A 25880-nucleotide genomic window follows, 5' to 3' on the forward strand; every position below is an offset into this window, starting at 1 on the left:
GACAAGAAAAGGTTTAAGTGGTATGACTTGGGAGCCCTAGGTTCAATTCCTAATTTGTCCAAAGCATGAGCAATCTTCTCTTCCAAGCTCTCGGTCAATGCAAGCTCCATTCACTCTATTTTCTGTTTGTAGAATAGATTTAAGGATTGGGAAATAAATCTCTTGTGTCTTAATTACCTATCTGCAAGATGGAGGATAATAATACCTTCCTACATCAAAGGGATATTGCAAATAAATTCGTGTGTGTGTGTGTGTTAAAGAGCCAAACTCTCATGATAGAAGCTAAATAACAAAGTCAATAGGGCTTCACTGTAGGAAGCAAATCATAGAGCAATTGCGTATGCTTAGTTAGAATTGGTTCTATGAAAAGAAACAGCTGTTTTGGGGGGAAGGTTTTTTGTTTTAAACAATCTAGTGCCATGGGTCCTTGTGATCTGATGAGGCCAATGAAAATATAACGCATTTGCATATAAACTTGTCTTGAATCTTTTTATGTATGGCATCTTATTTATTTTACATATCAACACAAGATAGGCTCTTGTTACATTTTATCATTTCCCTTTGTGCGTGTAGTAGAGGAGCTGAACACACAAGCTTTTGAAATGGAATGATATTTTTCAAAGTAGCAGGTTACTGCAGGTGGTACAATTTTTGCAAGATATTAATAAGGACACTAGGGTTAGGTGATAATTACTTCATTTATTGACTGAAACATGCATATATCCCCAGACATTATGGCCACCAGTGTAGCAAGAAAAATAAATGTTATTGAAGGACAAGAAATATTTTCCCTCACCTTTCCACCCCACAAACAATAGAAATATCCAAGTCCCAGGCAAAAAGGATAAAAACAGAGAGGGAAAAGGACTAGATGCGGATAATGGGTGGAAGCAGTTTAACAGGAGTACTAGAAATCATCCAGCTAAGTTAACACCACCATCACAACCACAGACCTCTTAAAGTATACTTCACCTACATTATCTCTACCAGATAGCTGTACCACATACAGTGTTGTTTTAACCGCAATGTTGATAGATTAACCACCATTCCTCTGATAAGGCAGGAGAAATTACCAAATGTAGATTAAAATTGGAGTAGATAGAAACTAGGGCTTTGTAGTCTTAGACGTTTATATGGTAATCATCTCTGGCAGAGCAAAAAGGGGGAGCTCTGAAATAGTTCCTCTGCTTCTCTCCACCAAGAAATAGATGGAGTTTTTGTAGCTCAATTATGTGTTGTGCTATTACAGTACTATAAAGTCTATTTCAGTTGAAGAAGCAAAGAAAGAAAGACAGGAAAAAAGGACATTTTAGATCTTTTGTTCTTGTATGTCAGGCCCTGAAGAACCTGTGACCCATCCAGCTGAATGCAGATCATCAACAATGTATGGTAGCCCACCGAGAGCTGAATTAACATCCTGGGCAGGATCCAGATTAAGTTTCCCATGACTAAGCACTACTGAAATAAATATGACAAGTTAGTCATGGTTAAACTTGAGTCCCATTAATTTCAGTGGGACTAGTCATGACTGACATAGTCTTGATCCTTCCTCATATTTATGTCTGCCTACCTTAGACTGCAGAAATAAGGTGGGATTTCTGAAACACCTGGCAGGCTGCAGTGAATGGCTGGTGGGCTAGTTTTTGTCTTGGTGGGTCACAAGTTCTAAAGACTCCTGAATATATGTGAACCTTTTATATACATATATATTATCCTAGGTCTGCATGTGTCATAAATGTAAGATCAGGAGCAGAAAGCATTTTGGCTTTCCCCAACAAACCACTTAGATGGAATATTTGTGTTTCAGCAGTCTGATACTCTGGTCGTACAATAGACCTTACTGTCAAGTAAGTATGTTTAGGATTGTGGTGTTAAGCCCCACTGATTTCCATGGGCTTGAACCCTGGTCCTGAAATCACGGGAACGTCTAATAAGTGTGCTTAGTGTCTTCCTAACAAGAATTAAGTATTTATAAGGCATATCTCAGATTTAGATAAAATATTGGAAAATTATATTTCCTGGCAAGGTGTCTTTTTAATTTATTATTTTAAACAAATGTAAAGAACCCAAAATAGTCAGCAAGTGGCCATATTTATACATGTTTCATTAAAATCGCATAAACCTTAAGTACAAAAGCACCACAGATTATTGCTCTAGAAAAAACTGCAAGAAAAATCCAAACACCCACGGTAAAAACATCACCATATGCACAAGACATACATTTCTGAAAAATGAGTATATGGAATGCTTGTCCAATCTTACAAACACTTTTTCCAATCTTAAGTTGATACTTTTTGTTTTTAAACTTGGCAACATTGGGAATTTCTAGAAGCACGGGTATGGGGGGGGGAGAGGAAATGTTCATATACAGTTTGTCAACTTAGCGTAAGTCCTAAAAAATTAGCATTTACAAAATACTTGATAAAAATATCTTTTAAAAGTTGTCCAAGAGGTACATAAAATCATCCTCAAATGTTCATGTCAGTTCATGCGCACTTGTCCTCTACAGATTCAGTTCTCTGTACCTGCAAAAGGTAAAGAGAAGTGTTATGGCATTTACCCCAATAAGTCTGTCTGAAAAAAACAAACCAAAGCAGCCCTCAGAATTAAGAACAAAGAAACTTCCAACACTGTAAGTCTTTCCTTTTGCTACAATAAGAGCCCAATTTCAGGCTTTTTAAATGTGAAATTTAAACAGCTATCAACACTCTCAAATGTATTGATTCCTGATTTGCAAAAGCCATAGAAGCCTTACCTGCCAGCTTCCATTGTTCACAATGAAAAGCACCACACTACTATCTGTTTCTATTCACTGCACACATGCAGAATTCTCTATCGTACCCTTAACTTTCACTGTTTCAATCTGCCCTTTTACTGACAGTGTGCTGGGTGGGGCACCTCTGGATGTTGAAACACTAACAGTTGAGCGAGAGATGCGAATCTGTAATAACATCATGGGGCAATAAAAAGAAATATTATGAACATGCTTTCAATGGCTGAAAAATTGAATTACAAAACACACTGACTGAATCAGCAGGAGCTTTGTGTGCAAAGTACCTCTTCAGCTTTATTTTCACCATTTTCAGATGGTGTAGTACCTTCCTTTGCAGCTTCTTGCTTTTCATCCTTCTTCCCCTTAGCACCTTTGTTAGCCTTTGTTCCAGGTTCCTTCTGATAGATCAAAAGTAAGGAGATATAGGTATTATAAATTAGCGCAAGCTTCCCACTAATGATCAGCCTCTCCAAAAGTCAGACTACATGCAGGAAATGGTAAAAACTAGCAACTGGGTCTTAAACTAATTCAGAATGACTTTGAGCTAGCAGATGCTCAAAGGAAAACTGCAAATAATGCCACCTCTACCAAATGTCTAAGTACAATGGCCAACATCCAGCACAGAACTGAGAGGCTACAGCAAGAGGCTGCATCCTTGCAGCCAGTCTTCCTGAGCAGCAGAATGTGTGGTGGAGGAAGCGATTTTTGCTGCTCTCCTTTGCCTCCATAAGTGCTCTTTGGCTTCCAGATATATTTCCCCGAGAGTCATGTAGCTCCCAAGGACATATGCCTAGAAGGCAAAGAGCACTAATGGAGATGGGGAGAGCAGCGGAAATCTTTTCCCCTCCCTCTGTATGCACCTTCTGCTACTCAGGAAAACTCTGGCTGAGCTAAGAGCAGCCTCTTCTTGCAAGGATGCAGTTCCTGCTGCAGCTTCCAAATGCTGCTCTGGATGTCAGCCAATGTAAACAGCGTTTTACATGTATTATTATTAAAATTAAAACACTCAGGGTCACTTCCGATTATCCAAAGTGACCTGTGCTTGCTCTCCCCACCTCCCAGATCTTGTGGGAAGAGGGAAAGATGCATTTTCTGTCCTCGCATCAGGGGACTATACTTCTCCCCACGTTGCACAAGTACTGGAAATGAGCTGTGAGGGAGAAGTCCATGTCACTCAACCTTGTTTTCTTGCTCATTCTGTGGTCTTGAACTCTTTGGCATAATATTTTCATGCCAAAGAAATGTCTGTCTCACACACACACCAGGGAAGGGGCAATTTTTGCCAATCTCCTATTCAGGACCCTCAGGGTCATATTTTTAATAGGCATAAAGGGCTGCAGAAGGAAGAGGAATTGGCAAAAATTATGCCTCCCCCATTGCACATGCACAGTGTTTTTGGTAGACACAACATTAGACACCAGCTTTTAACAAACTATCCTCTTCAGAATGGTATTCTTTTATCAAGATGGGAGATGGCCACACCTTTACACATTCACAGGGAAGATGAAGCATAATATTTCATTATTCATGGAACTACCTTGCCTATATAACAGATTATGAAACTCCTGCTTATACAATCCAAATCTGTTTAAAGTTATTTTGGAAAATAATCTCTCAAGACTCCATTTTACTTTTGCATTCTGTAGGAATTAAAAAATGGCACGGATTGGCTTTCAAGAAAGAATGAAATTATAAATTTGGAATTGGTACATCAGTAGTTAAGAAACTGGGCAACATCCTGACTAGTAAGGCATGACTAAGCACTATTTAAATCAATGGAACAAGTTAGTCATGACTAATTTAAGACCCATTAATTTCAAAAAGATTTAGTCATGACTAACTCAGGGTGGATGTTGCCCAACAGGGTGGATAAAAACTGATGCTTTTTAAAAACTGCGTTTTAATTTAAATCAGATTTTTAAAATTTACAATTAATGGGGGGGGGGAGACACCACACACATCTAAATATCTCATTTAACAAATTGCATGGTTAAAATTGAATCTCATCATAAAAATGCTACACCTACACTTTATAGTCTCTTGAAGATTAATTAAAGGCTCTCCCACACACATTGAGTTATCTACCAAAAAACCTAAGCAGGGCAAAACATAAGGAATTTCATCTCATGAAAATGGCTCTAGTCCATCCAGCACTGTCCAATAACTACCAGCTCTTGCTTTGGGAAATTTCTGGGCTTATAGATTCTGTTTCTAAGCAGACTAAATTTACATATGGAATGGCATGTTGGATAGTTGGATTGCTGTTTGTGGTGGGGCCAAGGCAGAAGATTTAGTTAAGACAAGGTCTTAGTATAGGAAAGGAGGCAGAATAAAAAGAAACATCTGAAAGAAAATGGGACACCATTATTTATCACACAGCGTCCCAGATTCCACCACACTCTGCCAGAGAAAAACTGTCATGGCTTCTAAGAGAGACCCTATCTGGGAATCTTTTGAAGAAATTCCTTTCCTTGGTGAAAAAGAAAAGGTGATCAATGTAAGCAGAGGAAAAAATGAGACCCAGGGCTTAGTTGCTGGAATTCAGTTTAAAGGACATTGCTTCAACTGCAAATGTAAAACATCTGTGTAAAATTTAAATTTATTTAGTTTAACAAAATATAAGAGCTATGTTGTTTGTATATGTGATTTCCTTCTTCTTATTGACACAGGTAATGAATAAAGGTATCCATTACATTAAAAAAAACCCAGGTATTCGATATTATTTCCTAAATCTGTAAAAATCATGTTATCTAAAAATAAAAATGACCCGCCTAATATACCCTTTTAGATGATGTAAATGCTTTATTGAATTGTAAGCTAACATGTTTTAGTGACCAGATCTGTACCATTCTCTAAGAAATACGTGAAGAACTATCAGTGGGAAACTTGCTTTAAATCAGTGATTTAGAACACCTTGATTTCAATCGAACCACTCTGTTGCCTACTCCAAGCCACTTTGGATGCATTCACATGACCACTGCCAAGTCAGTAAGCCAGGAATGCACACTCCTGGCAGGCATGTTGTGTGAAGTCACCAACCACCCCTTCCTGTGCTGCATTACTGAGATTCTCCTGACTTTGTCCACCCAACTTCATATTTGGTTACAGAAGTTGGGCGAAGTCAGGAGAATCTCAGTAATGCAGCACAGGAAGGGGTGGTTGGTGGCCTCACACAAGACCTTGCCTGTCGGGAGCATGTGCTCACAGGGAACCTTTGGTTCCCAGCTTACTGACTTGGTGGCAACTGTGCGAACCCACACTTCATATGTAATTCAGTTCAATATACATGTTTTCAATATGCATTCATTATATACAATGAATGGTAACAATTCATTATGATATACATGCATAAAATGGAGCATGCAGCCAAAATATAATCTATCGGCTTTTTAATACATAATTCTATACAGTACAAGAAGCTGGTTTCTCTGTCCAAATGACATAATTAGGCATTATATGCATTTGCCTCTAGACATTAACATTTTCCCTTGATTTGTATTAATAAACATACACTGAGGTCATGCACATGACCTTACACCACCACTCCTCATGGAGGTCTGTGGGGAAGGCAGGAACTCGCTTGCCTTCCCTGGCAGACAAACATCATCATTTTTGCCGTGTAACCACACGAGCGGCAGTACAGCAATGGCAAAAGCCAGGAGTGGGAGGAGTTCCCCCTCCCGCATCCCAGAGTGCCCCGTGCCATGCTCAGCGCAGTCTCTGCTTCTCCCCAGCTCACTGCTGGAAATGATGGCAGGCTAGGGGAAAGCCTTTTAAACCGGCAGTGATCATGCTCATACTCATGATAGCCTGCTGAGATTAAACAAACCACAGGACCATTTAACCTCAGCTAAACACAGGGTTAAAAAGTCCAGGTACCGCATTCTGGAACAGCTGGGAGCAGAGGGCTCCTGACAGCACGAGCCATATCTCGTGTCATGTGAATAGCTTCAATATGTAGCAATAACTTCAGGCTACAATCCTGCACTCCAGTTACTGTTACAAAACTTCCACAGAAACTAATGAGATCTACTGACACACAGCTGTTGCCTTTTCTTGTGTTAACCAGAAATTTATTTTAATTACTTCAGGATATATTAATTTCTCTATAAATAATACTTAAGAGCCTTTATTAAGTTCATGTAAGGTAGACTGAGCAGGCTCAGTTTAGTGACATATGGAAGTTATGTGCCCATAATTGTACAATGTGAAGAAACTTCAAGTTTAAAGAGAGGGTGTGTTTTTTTTACCTTAGTGGTTTTCCTTGGCTTAGGCTCAGCTTTTGGTGGAGCTGGTTTCTAGGAAATATTTTCAGATAGTCCGACAGTTAGCACAGTTACTACTAAGTGTCATGACCCCCAACCTTTCCACTTTTTAGCATGCAATGCCAAAGACGCCATAGGTTTTTTTGTCTACAGATACGCTTCCACATCTGACAGACAGTGGAGTAGTGCTCATGGTGGCAGGACCTGGCTCTTGCTGCCCCCACACCCCTCCCTGAATTGATCACCTCCCCCTGCCACATGGAAGGACCACCCCTGCATACACATACTGTACATGTTTTCCTCTAAAAGAAATGAGGCACCAAACACCCAACGCAAACGTTACCAAATCTATTTAAAAACCATTGGCTACCAATTGCCATCTACTTTTGTGACACCTGCAAATACACCTAATTTGTATTTTGGTGAATTTGGCCAGCTTGATTACCATGGATAGGCCTGTGTCAGGGATGTGAATGAACCTTAACACTCTTGAATGGCCAAGGTTGTCTTGCAGATAGCTTGGATATTCTCTTCAACCTTTGGAATATGACATCTTCCAGCAGAGTCAGGAGCAAAAAATCTGCCTGGAGCCAGTTTGATTTGGGGGAAGGGAGGTAGGCAGAGAGTGGTGAATTTAGATGGAGATGTAGACTTACAGCTAACTGAAATAACTGCTCTTTAGAAATTGGAAGGATCAGGGGTGTTGCTGGCCACCGTAGATGTGTCTGCTTACTTCCAATATGCTCTGCTTTTATATCGATAGGTTAAAGAATATTACAAAGACACCATAGGTTCCCAGGGCCCTCTGAACAAAAACTAAACCTTTCAGTGCTCCTGTAGACTTCTCACTGTTCAGGGGCTGGTTATTCCTGAGGTCTGCACTACTCTTCAAGAATAAGGACATAATCAAAGGAACATCTTACCACTCATTACATGGCACAACCAGTGCCAACTTGTATGGTTTGGAATGAGAGAGAAAGTGCCTTCATGTTTACACAAACAGCTCTTATAAATACTTACAGCTGACAATCTTGCAGATCGTCTTGTTGGCTATAAAAGGGAAAGAAAACATATTTGCAGATTTGCAGCAGTTCACATCCAAACAAGGTAAAAGTCTGTCATTCATTTGCCAACAAAATAAAATGTACCTGTAAGACAACAGAAGTCTTCATTACCAAATGCAAAAATCTGCATCCTGAGGGATCATTGTTTTAGATGCATATACATGTACTTGTTGAGAAGACAGTTCATTCAGTTATCATGTTTTGAAATCTTATCTACCTATTTCACAACTATGTTTGTTTCTTTTCACAGTTGTGGGATGTCTTGTGGCAGGATCAGTGGAAATGATATCATGCAGACAGATTTCAAAAGCCCAAAGTATATAAGCAAACAAAACCCTCAAATAAATGTGGTTAATGGAACTTGGAAAAACAAAACATTGTATTTTGTGAACACCCAACACTGGACACTAAATCATGCATAGTTAATAAATGTGTACACTAAACTGATATAATACATACATCAGTTTAGACTTGCTTCATGCAGAATTTGAGGTTTCTTGCAAGAAAATCTGAGGAGTCTTGATGCAAGTAATCACTGGCTGACATCCTAACTAACAAAGCACTGGTATAATGGTAGAAGCATCAGTGCTTCTGAAAAGTACAACTAACTCAGTTAAACTACTGGCTCAGTGGTGGGTTATTTCTGACGACCTTCCCTTCCCCATGAAGCACAGTGTGCTACTTGAAAACAGGTCCCTGAGGGTCATACATGGTTTCCGTATTCACACCTATAGCCAATGGGACCTCCATGAATAAGGGCCACCTGTAATGGGAATATGACAAAAATGAGGGCCAGTAGCTTGAAACATTGTAACACCTGCTAGATGGTAGACTTGTATGGAAATGTTGAGGAGAGGAAGTTAAAATTAGGAGTACTTCACTTAAGAGAAATCTGCAGAGTCACTGAGTGAAAAATGAGGCAGGAACATATTGATCTAGCAACACTGAACTGTATTCCTGATCCAACAAAAGTGAACCATAAATGGAAATAGGATCCTGCCTGTTTGTTTGTTTGTTTGTTCGTTCATTCATTCATGGTGTCTTAAATTTTAAACTGTGGCACACATGTGGCCCTGGGTTAGAGTGATTAAGAGAATTACTGAACTGTATCATACCAGACTGAAGTAACGGTTAGAGCTTAGCATTCCCTTAAATAATTATGAGTACCCATTATCCAAATAATTATGAGTACCCACTAAGTGGACAAAGGAACATCCTTTTAAGAGGTGGCTACCTTATATTTAGCAGGGGGAAGGTAACTATCTCTATTCAACCCAACATAACATCTCTCCAGTTGTTGCTGATGCTGACCTTGTGTTTCTTCATAGACTGTGAGCCCTTTTAGAACAGCAACCATCTTCTCATTCCTTTTGCCACTCAACTGCTTTGAGAACTTTTTTTAAATTAAAGAGTGGTATACAAATATTCTAAATAAAATAATTGCTATGGTTTCAAGAATGTTTTATTCTACATAACCATCCCTTAAAAAAAACACCCCACAATTTAGCTTCAAGCCAACTACCTTCATATGCTTCACAAATTTTTACATCTCTAGTTTCTCACAATTAAGGTTTTTTGTAAGTTCAAATGTTCCCTCTGGAGAACATTTAAGTGCTTCAGAAGAGAGGCAATTCATTGTTAATTATCTTTGATACTTGGTTTTGTAAATAAAAAATGGTCTTTTATTGTAAGAATTTAAAAAAACCAACTTTAAATATTAAAGAATAAGTGGGGACAAATCAAATTGGGAACATTTTGAAAATAAAAACATTAGTATCTTCATGCGATTTTGAAAGATTCTTTTATCATGCATTAAGTAACTGCTAGAGAAAATGTTCCATGTACTGAGCTGTTTTAGTATCAGAATCATGTTAATTAACGGTCAGCAGACCTTCAGCTGACAAACATAAAAACAGATAAACAGTCCCATGAATAAATAAATACATGAAAAGAAAGATAAAACACAAAGAGGCTCCAATAGCGAAACAATTAAAACTTAATGCAAACTTAATTGCATAAAACACAACCAGCAAAATACCAAAAGTGACATCACTTAAATGTCAGTTTCACCCAGACAAATATCTCCTGCCATAAAGTGGATTTCTGTGGAGAACAGTTCCGCGTCAATATGGTGGCAAGCTCCAAAAGAACAAGTAGGAGCTGTAAAAGAACAAAACCAATTCGATGGTGCTTGCTTGAGAAAATCTTAAAATAAAGCATGCTGGGGCTCAAGACAGTTGAAGGAATAACCTATAACTGGAAATGCTATCCCCTAGTTCCACATACATGAGAATGGAACCCTTACTATTTGGTAGTGAGTGAAGCCATGTATGTTTGGGCTAGATCCACAGACTGACCAAAGCAGCCCTTCTGGTGGTAAGCTAGGGAAACATGAAACATCTACAGATACAAGCTAATGTGCAACATGGCCATATACATGGATGATTCACACAACCATTCTGTCTCTAGAAAAAGGGGAATCATTTTCATGGATCATCAGCACAGCAACTGCTTCATATATTACACAGTTAAGCAAGGTGAGAGCATGCAAGCATTTGTTCTGCCCTGTTATGCCTATAGAGAAGCCACTTAGGGGAGTATACAAATTGAGCCTCTCAGAAGAAGCCTACAGAGAAATATGGTCCTAGATGTTGTTTTTCCTAGGAGGCTCAGGTTTCACACTATCTTATGCACATATTCTCTGCATCTACATACTGCATCTACCTAGCTTCATCCGCACTGATAAAAGATGGACACAGGTATAGTGTAGTTCAATGTCACATTGCCTCTACTACAAACAGCTGTTTGTTTGACAAATACTGAGGCTATTCACACGAGCAGCCCAACCCAGGCTAGGACAGCCCAGCATGGGTTGGGCTGCTCGTGTGGAGTGCTGGGATAGCTCCCGATCCCGGTGCTTCCACCCCCACTACCCCGACTTTTAACCCCGGCTGTTAACTGGGGTTAGAGGACATAAGCCCACCCTCAAACCCAGGTTCAGGATTGTGTGTGTTCTTGGGCTGTACGTAGCCTGAGTGCACAGAGAATTGAGCACCTACAGTACCCAACTCATGAGGGAATCCGTCAATGCACTGCGCACGTCATGTGGTGCATTATGGGATTACTGGAGGCCAGAGCTCAGGAGCTCATTTCCCCAGCCTCCAGAAATAAGTGCTGGGATTGGGGTGTGTGAGACAGAGACAGAGACAGAGACAGAGAGGAGCTCCTTGCTTATCTGGGGGAGGGGAGGCAAGGTTGAACCTACCTCCCCCCCCCCGCTGTTATGGCCATGAGAACGACCTTACTGTGTGTATTGTGGGAGCATCAATTTTGCCTCTTTAAAAGGAAAAGGGGAGCAGCACATGTGACATTTTGCTCAAAATTACTCTCAATTACAACTGTGTTGCAATAGTTTAAAATCCAAGAGAAACTGGAACAATCATAATTCTCATCATCACGCAGCTGTTCTACCCCACCCTACCCCCGCCGGCACACTTTGATCTGTGCAAAGGCATCAGCCATACTCCCCAGTAGAGGAAATATTTTAAAAGCAAGAAAAATGTGCAATTGGACTATTATTGCCAGTGTTGTTGTTTTAAGCTGTAAGATTATAGCAGAAACTACTTCAAGGGGGAAATACAGCTGCCCGAGAGGATCCTAACTCTGAGGATAATCTCAATTCTGCGGTACAGACCACTGCATTCATGCAGTCTCCACAGCAAACCAATCAACATAAACCAACCCTGGGCCAGATGGAAGTGAGTACACTTGCAGAGCAGACATGCCAGAGATATGAATATTCCAACTCTCACAGTGCATTCATTCATATCTCTGATTTACAAGATGACATTCTTTTTTTCTTTTTTAAAGCAAAATAAGTAGTAGCACCTTATACTGGCTACCCTTAGTCTTAGCTAGGCTTGTGTAGATTCCATGCACCTGTGATTGCACCATGTGAGTGTGAAAACTGAAATAATAATTTCATAATTAGTACTCAGTTCAGTCCACTATGACTGCCAAACTAGTGCACAGTGACTCTGTTATTCCCACAGGTGGTGGGGGCAGGGGGCACACATACCTGCAGTAGCACATCAGGAAGCATTGTGCAACACCTCCTATTCCCCATAATACCTGGGATACTGCCAAAGTCTTGGCAAAGATTACTATTTGGAACAGAGCATTGACGGAGGTGCTGTATAACACAAGAAGGCGAAGTTCTTTGAAATGGTATGCAGTCTTTAAGGTCTTTATTGGTCCTGTTCCTTACCTACAGATGTACCTTCTAACTCACCTAAGAACAGCCTATGGCAAGTTCAAAATGCATGCAATTTGCTGCAAAGTGTATTTGAAAATTATTTCAGAAATGGAATTCCTTATATGCAGACGTGCTAACCCCCAAGAGGATGATATGCTGTATTCTTTTAAATTGCCAGTTCCTGTCTGAATACAGGGATAGATACCTCTTTTTTTCATACATGCCCAAGTGTTCCCTGATGATTTTAGTAGATTATCATTTCTGTTACAGGATTACGGCATTTTAAGAGGTATTCAGGTAGTGATATTTGTTCATGCTACTGAAAAGTTGAAGAAAAGTCTCCTGGCCTTTGACACGGACAAATATTTTAATTTGTAATTATTTTAACCCTATATTAAATGTATGTAGATTTGATGTTTGTTTGTTTGTTTGTTTGTTTGTTTATTTATTTATATTGATTCTGTAGTTAGTATTTTGCTTGTTTCTAGTTCTTGTTTTTGCTTTTTGCATTGATTCAAAGTGCTGAAGCACTATCTCATGGCACAGATTACAGGAAACTGTAAAGCAGGTCAGTACTATACTCTAGTATACTAGGTAAGAGACTTTACTCTGGATCAAGAAGACTCCAGTTCAAATTCTGTTTCTGTCATTAATGTACTATGTGATCTTTGGCAAGATTTCATATCTCAGTCTCACCCATTCATCTGCAATATTGAGATAATAATACTGACCAGCTTTAGAAGGTTTCTGAAAGGCTTATTGAGATATTTATGAAGCATGCTGCTGCATTAATGCCAAGAATTATCTTCCCTAAATGCTGGGGTGAAGGAAAAAGGAGACTGATGCCGAGAGAACAATGGCAGCACTTGAATGGGGGTGGGGGGGCAGGGGGCAGGTAGAGGGACCCTTAATGAAATCCACAAGCCCCACCTCCTGACTCCCCGCACCAGTCTTCTTGTCATTGTAGCCAAATCATGTAGTTTTCTAAAAATAATAGTTAAGGGGACAGCCCCCCCAAAAGGTAAGGGGGCAGACCCCCTCTGTTCTCCCTATATTTTGAACACTGCCTACTAGCTTCATGGTTGAGTTAACATTCAAACCGGGAACACTTCCCAGCCCGCATCCTTCATCACTACACTCCACCACCTTTCATCTGATACCAAATTTAAAATCCCTAGAATCTCAGTGTCCTAATATTCTTGAAAAGCTAAACTCATGTGGGCACTGGCAATGCTACTGAATCGTCAGACATCAGAGGAAGTTTGCACAGAAGCATAGGAGATGAAACTTATGCACAGTTTCCTGTCCTCACCCCCCCCCAGAAAATTATGCAAAACAAGGCATATGGAAATATACATTATATAGTGTAAACTACTGGCTTTCTGGGATTTGTTTGATTTAAGGGGGAAAAACAGAATATGCATGTGTTACCATATTGTAAAACACGGAGTTTATTTTTGACAAAGTACATAAAGCTCTAGGCCTGACTCACTCCTCACTGATGTACCACAACTTCTTTGGCCACAGATTAGCTAACCATGGTTCTCACTGTTCTCTACTATCTGGTCCTATAGAGCCATCAATAATAGAAAGAGTATATAAAAAGCCAAGGAAGGAATCATACTCGCCTCTTGTTTCGTTAGTTTTGCTGCATCCTTGCCTTCAGCACCCTCTGGAGACTAAAAGAAATGATACAGTCAAGTCAATTACAATGTGTTCTTAATTAAAGAGGTCAGTCAGACATATTTGGCAAAAATGAGTAACCAAAATCCAAACCTTACATGTTATGCTATCACTCTAAATTGGATGGTGCAATTCCTTGTACATTACCCTAATTTCCAGGTAGAGAGGTCTAATGTAACAGTGATTGTATGGCCCAATATTATAATCAAAGATTACACAAATTTAAATCAGAGAACGAATTGCATTTTCAATAGCTTATTTGACCCCTGCCAATTTTAAATATGTCTTTTACCTCTGGTTTCGAAATTCTTATTAAAAGTACAATTTTAAATTGCTTATGAAATAAATTATTCTGAATGATTTCAAAATTCACTCTTTAGTTTTAACAAATGGAAACAATATAAATTTCTGTTAAACCCTTTGCTGGCAGCCCAATACATCAGCTCTATTGGCTAGGGATGGGATGGAGTAAGGGAGTGAAATTGACACAATATTTAAATGCCACATGCAACCAGATGAGAATTCAGTCAAGAAATGCACAGGCAACATATGTAGTTCCCTTGCTTTCACACACACAACAGTAGCAGAACATCATTTTAAACAAAATGGAGAATTAGTCTTATAAGGATGGCAAGAATCAAGCTTGCTACAAAGACGCCAGATCAGCTGCCTTACAATATAAAAGGAGACAGTGCTTGCATCCCACAGTGACAGTTTCCAGCTGATTAACAAGGTACGTTCACAGGCTCTTAGGGGGATTAAAATAGTTAGCGACTGGTAAGACAAAGGTATGAAGGGGAGTCTGGAGACTTAGCCTAACAAGGATGCAGAAAACCATAGGGAAACTGGATGCTTCTCTTTCCAAATACGACACAGACATACACACTTTGCTAATAATTAAGAGGCTCACCAGGCAGAAAGGATAAACAGGCCAAACTGAATCAAGGAAACTATTTTTCAAATTCACCCTGCCTCTAACTTAACCAGGCAGTCATGAAGTCACATCTGCTTCCCCAATCCAAGTAATCGAATTGGCAGAGTGCCTTAGGCAGGTAAATCGGCTACCGGGCTTACAGTAGTTTATAGGTTTTTGCTAAAGATAGATTTAAATGTTATCACAAAATTAATTCAATTAATTCCATTCGAGTTTCTGTTACAAGCTGCAATATTATAAAGTGAGCACATTACTCTTTAAAACTGTGCTCCAGACTCTAAAATGTAATACAAATTAAAATTGTAAGAGTACCAGAAGAAAACTTAGTGGCTGATTTCAATAGAACAACCAGTCAATTACCCATGTCTGATGAAGCAGAAAGCTCGTACAGCATTCTGGTTCAACTGACAAACGTCACTAGAAAACAGAACTGAAGAGATAAATAATGAAAAAAGAAATAATAGAAACATTTTTGAGAATAGATTTGAGGGAGCAACAGATAGCTAGAGACACATGTGATTTCTTATTGCTCGATTACTCAACTCAAGCAAGTAAGCAACAATGGATGCAAACAAAATCTCTTATTTGTAAAGTTGTGAAATGAAACTGACTGCTATCTTGATTCTATGTACATTTACTCCAAAGTAAGCCCTGCTGGCTGATAACCTGATTAAATTTAATAGAGAAATTCCAACTGACATTTACTAGTTCTTTAGACTACTCCCTGAGTAGTACTATTGAGAACTTTGGTCAGGATGTCCGCTATTGATTTCAGTGGGGCTTATTCAGAGTATATTAAGCATTCATAGCACTACAGCCTCAGTCATAAGGTCACATATAGCCTCAGTCACATCATAAGGGACTGGTTTGAGAGAATGTGAGATTTGGTAATTCAAGGTAAATTATTCTCTCGTATAAATGTTATTATGCACTCAATAATATAGGTGTCATCTTTGGATGCTAGATGCCATTTTGTGCTGAGAGATAGACACTGGAACAAGGTTATCTAGTGAGTTACATATAAACTGTATAAAAAATATACTAGTTCAGAAAGATTAAAAATTATTTTTATTTTGTACTATAATGATACATCATAAGGTATTGTACACTGATGTAATGCTTTTTATATTGGTTAAAATACTGTTTTTGAATATGAGATTTTTTAGTGATGTGTTTCTATCAAAGGTGACATTATTTACAATGTTGATATTAAATGTTTTATTCTCTATTTTGTTTCTAAATGTTTTATGTTATGTTGGACAATATCAAAGAAAAAAGTTTAGAAAAAAATTTCCCTGTATCCAAAAACAATGTAAAGAAAAATCTTCATTGTTGTCCACCTTCAGTAGATTTATTATGAGCCACAAATATTTGGTTTATTTATCTAAGCCCCAAGCTTTGAGGCTCTTTTTCCCATTTAAAAATAGAGCAATATGCTAAATCAATTTTTTTTTCAGCTTTAAAAAAAAGTTTGAAAGCAGGAAGCTCCTTCTGATCCTCTTATATCTCTTCTCGGCTGAACTGTAAAGTTAAGGCTGGCTTCTCTGATGATATGGGATGATATGGCCTTGCCCAGTGGTTTGAAATTATAAGTGTGAGGATAACATAAGCCTCCATGTTTATATATATTTACTTATATTTATATATAGATAAATATAAATATATACACATACAGATATGGAGAACAACACAGTGGCCAACAGATTGGGAGAGGTCAATCTACATACTCATACCAAAGAAGGGAGACTTAAATTGAGCAAACCATCGTACAATATCCTTAATTTCACATGCTAGCAAAATAATGCTCAGGATCATTCAACACAGATTAGAACCCTGCATGGAAAGGGAAATGCCAGTTGTTCAAGCTGGTTCCAGAAAAGGCCAAGGAACAAGAGACATCATTGCTAGTGCATGTTGGATAACTGAGAAAGCTGAAGAATACCAAAAAGAAGTCAATATGTGCTTCATTGACTACAGAAAAGCCTTCAATTATGTCATCCACGTCAAGTTGTGGAATATCCTGAGGAAAATGGGCATCCCGGAACATCTCACTGTTCTCATGGGAAACCTATACACAGGTCAGGAAGCCATAGTCCAGACGGAACATGGTGAAACAGACTGGTTCCAGATTGGCGAAGGAGTAAGACAAGGCTGTATACTTTCTCCTTATTTATTCAAATTATATGCTGAACATATAATGAGAAAAGCTGGACTGGAAGAAGATGAGCATGGTTTTAAAGTTGGAGGAAGAAACATCAATAGCCTGACACCACTCTGATAGCTGAGAATGTGGATGATCTGCAAGCACTAGTAATGAGTCAAGGAGCACAGTGAAAAAATGGGACTACAACTAAATGTAAAGAAGACTAAACTGATAACAACGGGTACAGCAACCAGCCTCAGAACTGATAACAAAGACACTGAAGTGTTGGATAGCTTCTGTCTTTTAAGATCGACCATCAACAGAAAAGGATCCAGCGGTCAAGAAATAAGCCGCAGACTAGCACTTCGTAGGGTTGCAATGAAGGCCTTGGAAAGGATATTTAGATACTGTGACATGTCTATACCTACAAAGATTAGAATTGTTCAGACAGTGGTTTTTCCCGTGACACTCTATGGATGTGAAAGCTGGACTTTGAAGAAGCAGGTAAGAAAAAGTATTGACGCTTTTGAACTTTGGTGCTGGAGAAGGCTTTTGAGGATGCCATGGACAGCCAGGAAAACAAACAAATGGGTCATAGAACAAATCAATGCAGAATTTTCACTTGAGGCACAAATTACCAGGCTCAAACTATCATACTTCGGACACGTTATGTGAAAACCCAGCTCCCTTGAAAAGTCCATAATGCTGGGAAAAGTTGAAGGAAAGAGAAGAAGAGGATGACCAGCAGCAAGGTGGATGGACTTGATTATGACAGCAATGAATGCACCACCGAGAGACCTTAAAGGCCAAGTTGAAAACAGATCATCCTGGAGAGAATCTGTCTATGTGGTCGCTAAGAGTCAACACAACCTACTTCACAGGGTTGTTGTGAGGAGAAACTCAAGTATGTAGTACACCGCTCTGGGCTCCTTGGAGGAAGAGCGGGATATAAATGTAACAACAACAACACTGACTTGACGGCACGTAATCTAATCTATCTATCTGAGAAGAATCAAATCCTGCACTTTCAGCCTTCACCAATCCATTCTGGCTTGCTGAAAGGCTGCTAATGATAAAATGAAAACTCAAAATTTATTTAATAAAGCTAAATGCTACTGATTTTTCTGAGGTTAACTTCGCTATCCACCTATCACCTTGCTACCATATTGCCATATTTATTCTATAATTAATCATACTCGCTCCCAGATCAGTCAGCAGTCTGTATACTAGACTTCCTCCAAGGAACTTAGGGCAGCATATACAGATTTTCTTCAAAACAATCCTGTGAAGAAGATTGTGCTGACACTGGCACAAGGTTACCCAGTAATTTGCATGGCTGAGTAGGGAAATCTCCCTGGCCATAGACAAATAATTTACCCAATAAACTATACTAGCTCTCTTGAGCCACCTGTGAAAAGGCAAGATACATTTCCATCACACAGACAACTCTATCTGCAACACATTAAACCTACTTCCAAATAAACATGCTAAGGACTGAAGTTGCAGGCTGTTGTCTTGTGTCTAATTAATTTAAGCCAGTGAGACTTTACTAAGGGTAAATCCTTCAAAAAATGGAATTTAAAAAAAAAATGCCATTCAGATTCTCAGTTACCCAACAACTGTTTAAGCTTTATTGCATTAATATACCGATTAATCAGGAAACACTTAAGGAAAAACTGTGCAAGTTAACACATAATCATGCCTAACACTAAAAAAGCTGAAGGTCTTGTGTTACAAAATGCATGGTATTTTCGTTAACAAAAGCCTATAAAACAATAACAAAAAAGCTTCCTAAACTGCTAAGTCTTGAATTGTGGCAAATATTTGGTGCAAATGCCAAAAGTTGGGGGGCATGAGTGGAAGGAGGTGAAGGGTGAAATTGGATTCTCTAAGACAGTCTTATCTAATTGTAAATTATTCTTTTGTAGAATCTCCTGAATTTAAAATGTAGTGATGCTATGGGCTGGTGACAACACAAAATGTATTGATAAGCCTTGCCTTATTAACTGCTTCAATTACCATTACTGCTGACTGAAGGGGGGAAATATTCCCAAACCAGCCCAGTAACTCAGCAAGAATCTGGAAATTATAGAGGTGAAAAAATGATTTTTAGAATGCAATTAGCACAGGCTTGGCAACTATTATCCTCTTCAACACAGAGAAACAAGCAGAAGAATCTGAGAGAATACTTTGGCCTCACAGTTCTAAGTCTGTGTATATTTATAGTGTTTCTTTGTTCCTTCCAGTTTCTTCATATTTACAAAATTAAAATGGCTCTGAATCTACCATCTAGAGATTATCTATTTGATATGACATGCTCCTATTTTTGAAGTTGTGATTATTCATATTTACTCTTCAAAAGTCAGACTAGCCAGTGGCAGCAAACAAACCTTTTCTTTCATCTTATTAAAGGGATAAAGAAAATTCTATTAGAGATGTCAACATTATGGGGTCCAGTCTAAAATCCTAAACATACGGGGAGTGCCGTTTTCTTTTATTAAAAACAAACCAAAAACACCAGTGTGCAAACATAATGGAAAATCTGTATTGTGTGTGTGTGTGCATATGCACATGCACGAAGCACACTTCACACAAAATAGAATCTAAGTCCCTGTGCATGAGGACCAGTGTGGTCCATGTGCACTGAAGCTGTGAGATCACAGTCCTTTGTGTGAAAATATGAGGAAAGCAAGAGTCATGGTGGAAAGCCAGTCTTCGCTCAAGAGAACACAGGGAATTAAACCATTTGCTGATCATCCATCTGAAGCTGAAGCCAATGTTATGATTGTAACATAGTCTACACATCCACCCCAATCAAAGGCAACAAAAAAGAAGAAAAAATGCCCTCTGTATATGCTGAGATTTCTTGTGTCCCCCAACACTTTTGGGCAAAAAGGATATTCTTAAGTCACTGGCAGTTTCAACACCATTCATCCCCATGGCTCAAGTCACCAACAGTATTAACTTTTATTGTTTTGCACAGTAATCACCAATTACATCAATACTGCTTTTTGGTGCTTTTCGGCTCCTTCCTGTGCACATTCAGAAATAATGTCTGAATACTGCTACTATAGCAATTCCATAAGGAAAATGGTCTTGGCAGTCAACTATTACCTATAAGTCTAGCAAAGAATATGAGCAATGTCTAGTAAATCTGGGAAATGTTTTGAATAGGGATGTGCACAGACCGCAATTTGGGCCACACACCAGTCCAAATTCGGCCTGCAGCCCAAACCAGTTTGTGCACACCCCTAGTTCTGAATTCCTAGGGCAGGCATCAGAATTAAGTTTGGTCCCAAAATTTTAGCTTGTGCAGACAAATAAAACATACAAATGCTCAGGCATCAGATTAGTCCAGCCACAATCCCTCAGAGATATATTACTGGGTGACACAGAGGGCTTCCAGGAAAGTTGGCCACACCTCCAACCCACACAAGTACCAGTGCTGTATTAATAGAACCCATTCTCAGCACCAGCACTTCATTAGTTAAGACGTTGGCCCATGAAAATTATGGAAAGGTGAAAATTATGTATTGTGGGACCTTTAATCATCTAAGGGCACAGCAAGTGCTTAACTTTGCCATCCACTAACATTGACCATAAATTCTGAAAAACGTAACATGTATACAGACATCCTCAGAACTGGGACCTCATCTGCATTTTATATGAATGTATCTTGCATCAGTTAGGTAACTGATCAGAACTGAAATAATAACTCTCTCTTGATGTAAAGGCACTTTACTGAGCTACTGTAGACACACCTAAATGTTTGTATAAGCTCAAGAAAACATTCTTTCCCCCCCTTTGAACAGAGGCCACCCATACCACATTGCAAACTGCTTCTAAAACTCCCACCTAAAGTTAGTTGTGACTGAAGTCTTGTTGAGAGCAATGAAACTTTAATTAGTTTCCACCAACTTAGTCAAGAATAACTGTACTGGACCCAGAGTTTCAAAAGTGCTTCTTATGTGGTATGAGAGGCTGCTGATCAATTCAAAAAATATACTGTATTTACCTCAACAGAAGATGGTTCTGAATTTAAGACTACTCCCTTTAAAAATACAGGCTAAATACAGATTATACCTGTATTTACCTGAAAGAAAGAGAACTCCGAATTTAAGATGACCCCCCAATTTCTAACATCAAAAAAATGGTGGGGCGGGGGGAGACTGGTCTTGGATTCAGGTAAATAGGGTAAATGAAAACAGAGAGTATGTGGGCAAAGTTCACTAGATTGGGTCTGTTCACATTTTGCCCTAATTTAACAGCTTCAGTGTATTAGGTCATGATCTATGTGAAGACATACAGAGGTCATTCACACAACCGGGCAGGCAGCACGGTGGGTGGGTGGGTGTGGGGAAAGCTGCCTGTTTCTGGGAATGTGGAGTGCACTCTCAGATGATCCATGCTGAGGGCCTGCAGCACGGAGCTTCGGAGGACAGGACAATGTATCCCAGCCTCAGGAGATCCCACAAGGCACCGCACAACACACACAATTCACTGAGGGATTCTCTCAGGAGATGGATGCTCTAGGCACCCATCTCTGTGTCCACTGGGGCTAAACATAGCCCTAGCAAACACACAAGCCCATAGCCCGGGTTCAAGGAGCACTCGCTCCCTTAACCTCGGCTAACAGCCAGGCTACAAAGCAGGGCTAGGTGGTGCTTCCCTGCTGGGATTGAGTCCAAATGCAGCGGTTCTCAAGCACAGCCTATGGAAGATGGGCTTCCATAGCCTGGTGTGCATGACAACAGCATCAAAATGTATTAAAACATTCAGAGGTTTCATTAACTAATGAATATAATAGAAGAAAATATGATTTTTTAAAAAGATCAGTATAGGAAGAAGAATATATCATTTCCTAATCTTTGAGAGGGTAATGTCAGCATCATGAAGTGACACACCTTGACGTGAGAATGAAACACACTAATATTTACTACACTCACAGTCCAATCCTCTCTCAGAGGACTGGACTTTTCTCAGAAGAAAATTCCACTGAGCTTGTGTAAGGAAGGACTGTTGCCTTAAGCACCCAAGAGCTCAGTTTGGACAACAAAGATCCTACAAAGTTCTTGTTCACAGCTATCTCAAAGTATGAAGCTGTCACACTTATGAAATTTAAGTATTGCCACTTACAAACAGAGACAAACACAAAGAAATGTGTTTTGCCACATTAAAAAGCACACTAAATAAAAGATATATTTATGAAGCAAAAATTATCTATCTATCTATCTTGCAGGGCTATCTATCTTGCCAAGGAGGCCCCTCTACAAGTCTACCTGATTCTTCCTTGCTCAGTTCTAGCCCTAGAAATCTCAATAGGTATAAGCTGCAAACAAAGATATGGCTGGTAAATCAGCTGGATTATGTACCTGGGTCTACTGCACATGTGTGTGTTGCAGTGGGAGCAGCTTCCCTGAATTCACTGACCCCTAAACTGCATTCACTGACCCTCCAAATGCGGCAAATGCAGCACCTAAATATCCAGTCTCCATAGTCTATGTACAGCTTGATAAATCCCAGGCACCAGGAAGCCATGGTGCCCTTGAGATTTAACTCTGGTACCTAGACTAGGGTATTCATAGGTAGTGTTATGTAATACAATCATTACTTGCCCCAGGCAGCCCTGTTTCTGCTCTTAGTATGTTACTTGTAAAGGGGATAAAGAGAAGTCCATTTACCCTCCCCCTCCACAGTGTCCATCACCAAGTCCAGTATTAATTTTATCAAGTGTCCATTGCCTTGCTCCTAAATTTTTGGGCTGGCTCCTAGATACATTCTCCTGAGTCAGAATGTAAATCACTAGATATGTCAACTAAGGGGCAAGGCAGGAAAGGAACTGGAGATCCTGCTTCCACTGCATGGTGGGTAAGGAAGCAGGGCTTGCTTCTTGCTCACTTGAACCATTTACCTGAGAACAATCCTGTTTATTGAAGCAAGTGGTAAAGAACAACCCATTGTAATTAATGACTTTCTACACTCTGTAAGGAATTGTTAAGGCTTATACCTAGGTAACCATAAGTTGAGTCAGAATGTAAATCACCAGACATGCCAATTACAAGCAATCAATGAATGTTACATCTATACACATTGGGCTAGGGATACAGGAGGACCTTGTTACACAGGGAGTCGTTATCCATAGCGTCACGTATCCGCGATCGGGTAATTGGCATCCAACTTCGGTATACACAGGAGATGGGAAGGGTTGGCCTCATGTATCCGCAAGTGGAGGGTGGACGGAAATGACCTCGGAGGTCATTTCGAGCAGTCATTTTGAGTGCAGGAGCCACTTTATGGCTTTTTTCCATTTTAAAATGGCATTCCACCCCCCACAACAATTTTTTTGTGGGAAAAATTGGGACTTTGTGCCTTGGGGTGGCATCTTTGGGCATGGTAGAGCACTTCATTTCCCTTTATTTTGCCAATTTGCAGGGGCTCATTGGGGCTTTTTCAGTGGGTTTTTTCAGGCATCGGGAACCTAACCCCGTGATGCCATAGACTTAACAACCTGGTATTTGTGGTATAATCCACGGTATTAGCCGGGAATGGAACCCCTGCAAATACCAAGGTCCTCCTATATAAACATGATCAACTTAATTGATCATCATGAGCAGATAGAGAGGCTATTCCCCCCTCCAGGAGGTCAGCGGGGGGAGTCTTACCTTTCCCCCAGATGACTAGCAGACTGCTGATGGGACCATGACTTGACCTCCCAGATGATCTGCACTGCTCCAAGCAGTGTGGACCTCCGGGGCCAGGACAATGCATCCTGGCTTCTGGAGATGCCAAATGCACTGTGTGACAAGTGCAGTGCATTGGTGGATACCCCCATGAGATGGGCTCTCTGGGTGATCCCGGTACCAGGCTTAAATGTGGGATTAGGCATGTGGGCAGCATCAAGATCTGCGCTGCACAATAGCAACATAACACAGGCTGGGTTGCCCTAGCCTGATTGTGAGAACAGTCTAATAATATCCTCTTTCATTGAATTACTGATCTCCTATTTTTAATCTCCTCCCTGAGACCTCAGTCTCCACAATAACTGTTTATCAATGGATTACAGACACCTGCTTATTTTAAAACTGAGAATCGATGACTTGCTAACAGTATTGTACATTTAAGTATATGATGAAGCACTTCAAATATCTGTGCTGGTTTACTGACCTGCAAAATCTGACAGCTAGCCTGCCCTTGACATCAGATTTCAGAGTGGGACAGGATATGGAGGTATTCTATTCAGATTTCCTCTACCAAGGCAGGAGTACAAACACACACACACTGACCTGTATAATCTTCCAGAGCAGAGAGCATCAACATACCTGAACCTACAACTGGACACTGTCCATCAAAGCCAGGACACTGCCATTTAAGCTGCCTATCAATAGGGGTGTGAAATTCAATTCAACCTCGAATTGATTCAGGTCAAATCACATATAATTCATTGATTCAATTCCAAATCAAATCACCCTCAAAACAGAGGGCCCAGTTTGTGGTTGAAGATAATCACCCCTGATTCAAGTGATTTGACCACCATTTTGAAAAGTTTTTCTGGGGAGAGCTGGTCTACCAATTGGGGTTGACAGGTAGACCTGCCCTCTGCTCTGAACTTGGCGTGTCTGCCCGCCTCAGAGGACTGGTCTGCCCGGGTAGACCAGTCCTCCAAGGCGGGCTGATTTACTAAGTCCAGAGCACAGGGCTGGTCTAAACGCCAACCCCAATTGGTAGATCAGTCCTCTCCAGAAAAAAACGTTTTCTCACTCCTACCTATCAACACAGCTAAATGTCCTTGACAGGCACAAACTGCTGTTTATTCCTCTAAACTTGGCATTTGTTCTTGTGTCTAGCATGTTTAGATGTTACTATCACAAACATACAGTCCCTTTTGAAGATAAAATATTATGGGAGTTTTCATTATAGTGCTGTAAGTAGTGTGTGGAGGAAATTATCATGCACAATGCTGTAACCATATAGTTATTGTTACCAAGATAGCCTGTTTGGAGGCTCCCAGGAGCACTCCTACACCTGTTTTGGAGCTACCAGCTTGTAGCTTCCATTTTGTTTTTCTGGATCCACACAATGGTCGGTTCACCATTCAGTTTACATGAGCCAACTTATAGGGTATATCACTTGGCAAGCAGCATGGGAAAGGTGTGGTCAGCATTCCACCTAAGCGCAAAATTCTGACTATTTCAGCCCTTGAGACCACCAAACTGTGTGTCTCTTCCTAGGATTCACCCATTGCGTGTCCATACATTTAGGCATTAGCTACACTATCTTCCTGTGCCTAGACTCTCATGCCTGTCCCGCTTGTAGTCTTCAGATTGGCCCTGCTTCAAAGCCCAATATGTGCAGTGCGCTTGGTTGCATCCAGATACTGGCCTCCCAAGATCAGACCCTCTTTGGGTTTTTCCTGATTCTTTGACCTTCATGTGGCACTTGGAACCCCGCTCCTGCTTTCTGCCTTCCCACCTGTTTCAGAGGAAAGAGTCCCTCAACATTGGTAGAGCTACAAGGGTCCACACACCCCACCGGATGGACTGAGGTATTACTAATCTCTGCTCTAAAGCTTCTGGTTCCCCTCTTCTTCTGCTCTCTTTAAACCCAAAGCTGTTCTCTAAGACAATTCCTCTGATCAGCCTTGAGTAGATTTAATTCGGATCTCAAGCCAAAATGCTTCTTCGTGAGCTTCAATTTAGTACTAGTAATATTATCAGCCTGTTTAGTTGTGCCAATTAATATTTATTTATTTATTTATTTATCAAA

General features: G+C 40.0%; 1 protein-coding gene across 7 annotated transcripts in view; it reads right to left on the reverse strand.

The window, feature by feature from the left end:
- Positions 1-679: 679 nt before the first annotated feature.
- The window catches only part of HMGN3 (high mobility group nucleosomal binding domain 3), a 39639-nt gene continuing 14438 nt past the window's right edge, over positions 680-25880 (reverse strand). Inside the window, exons 2-7 of one of the 7 annotated variants that reach the window (XR_008314146.1) lie at positions 13986-14036; positions 8059-8088; positions 7024-7071; positions 3058-3171; positions 2756-2941; positions 680-2525 (exon numbers count right to left, since the gene is read on the reverse strand). Coding sequence is in view for 6 of the 7 variants with exons in the window: in XM_053287008.1 (XP_053142983.1) it covers positions 2810-2941; positions 3058-3171; positions 7024-7071; positions 8059-8088; positions 13986-14036 (375 nt within the window). In the remaining variant the exon portion in view is untranslated. The other 6 variants (XM_053287009.1, XM_053287012.1, XM_053287011.1 and 3 more) reach the window with 6 other exon arrangements.

Source organism: Hemicordylus capensis, chromosome 1, assembly GCF_027244095.1.
Source record: "Hemicordylus capensis ecotype Gifberg chromosome 1, rHemCap1.1.pri, whole genome shotgun sequence".
In the NCBI taxonomy this organism is placed as follows: domain Eukaryota; kingdom Metazoa; phylum Chordata; class Lepidosauria; order Squamata; family Cordylidae; genus Hemicordylus; species Hemicordylus capensis.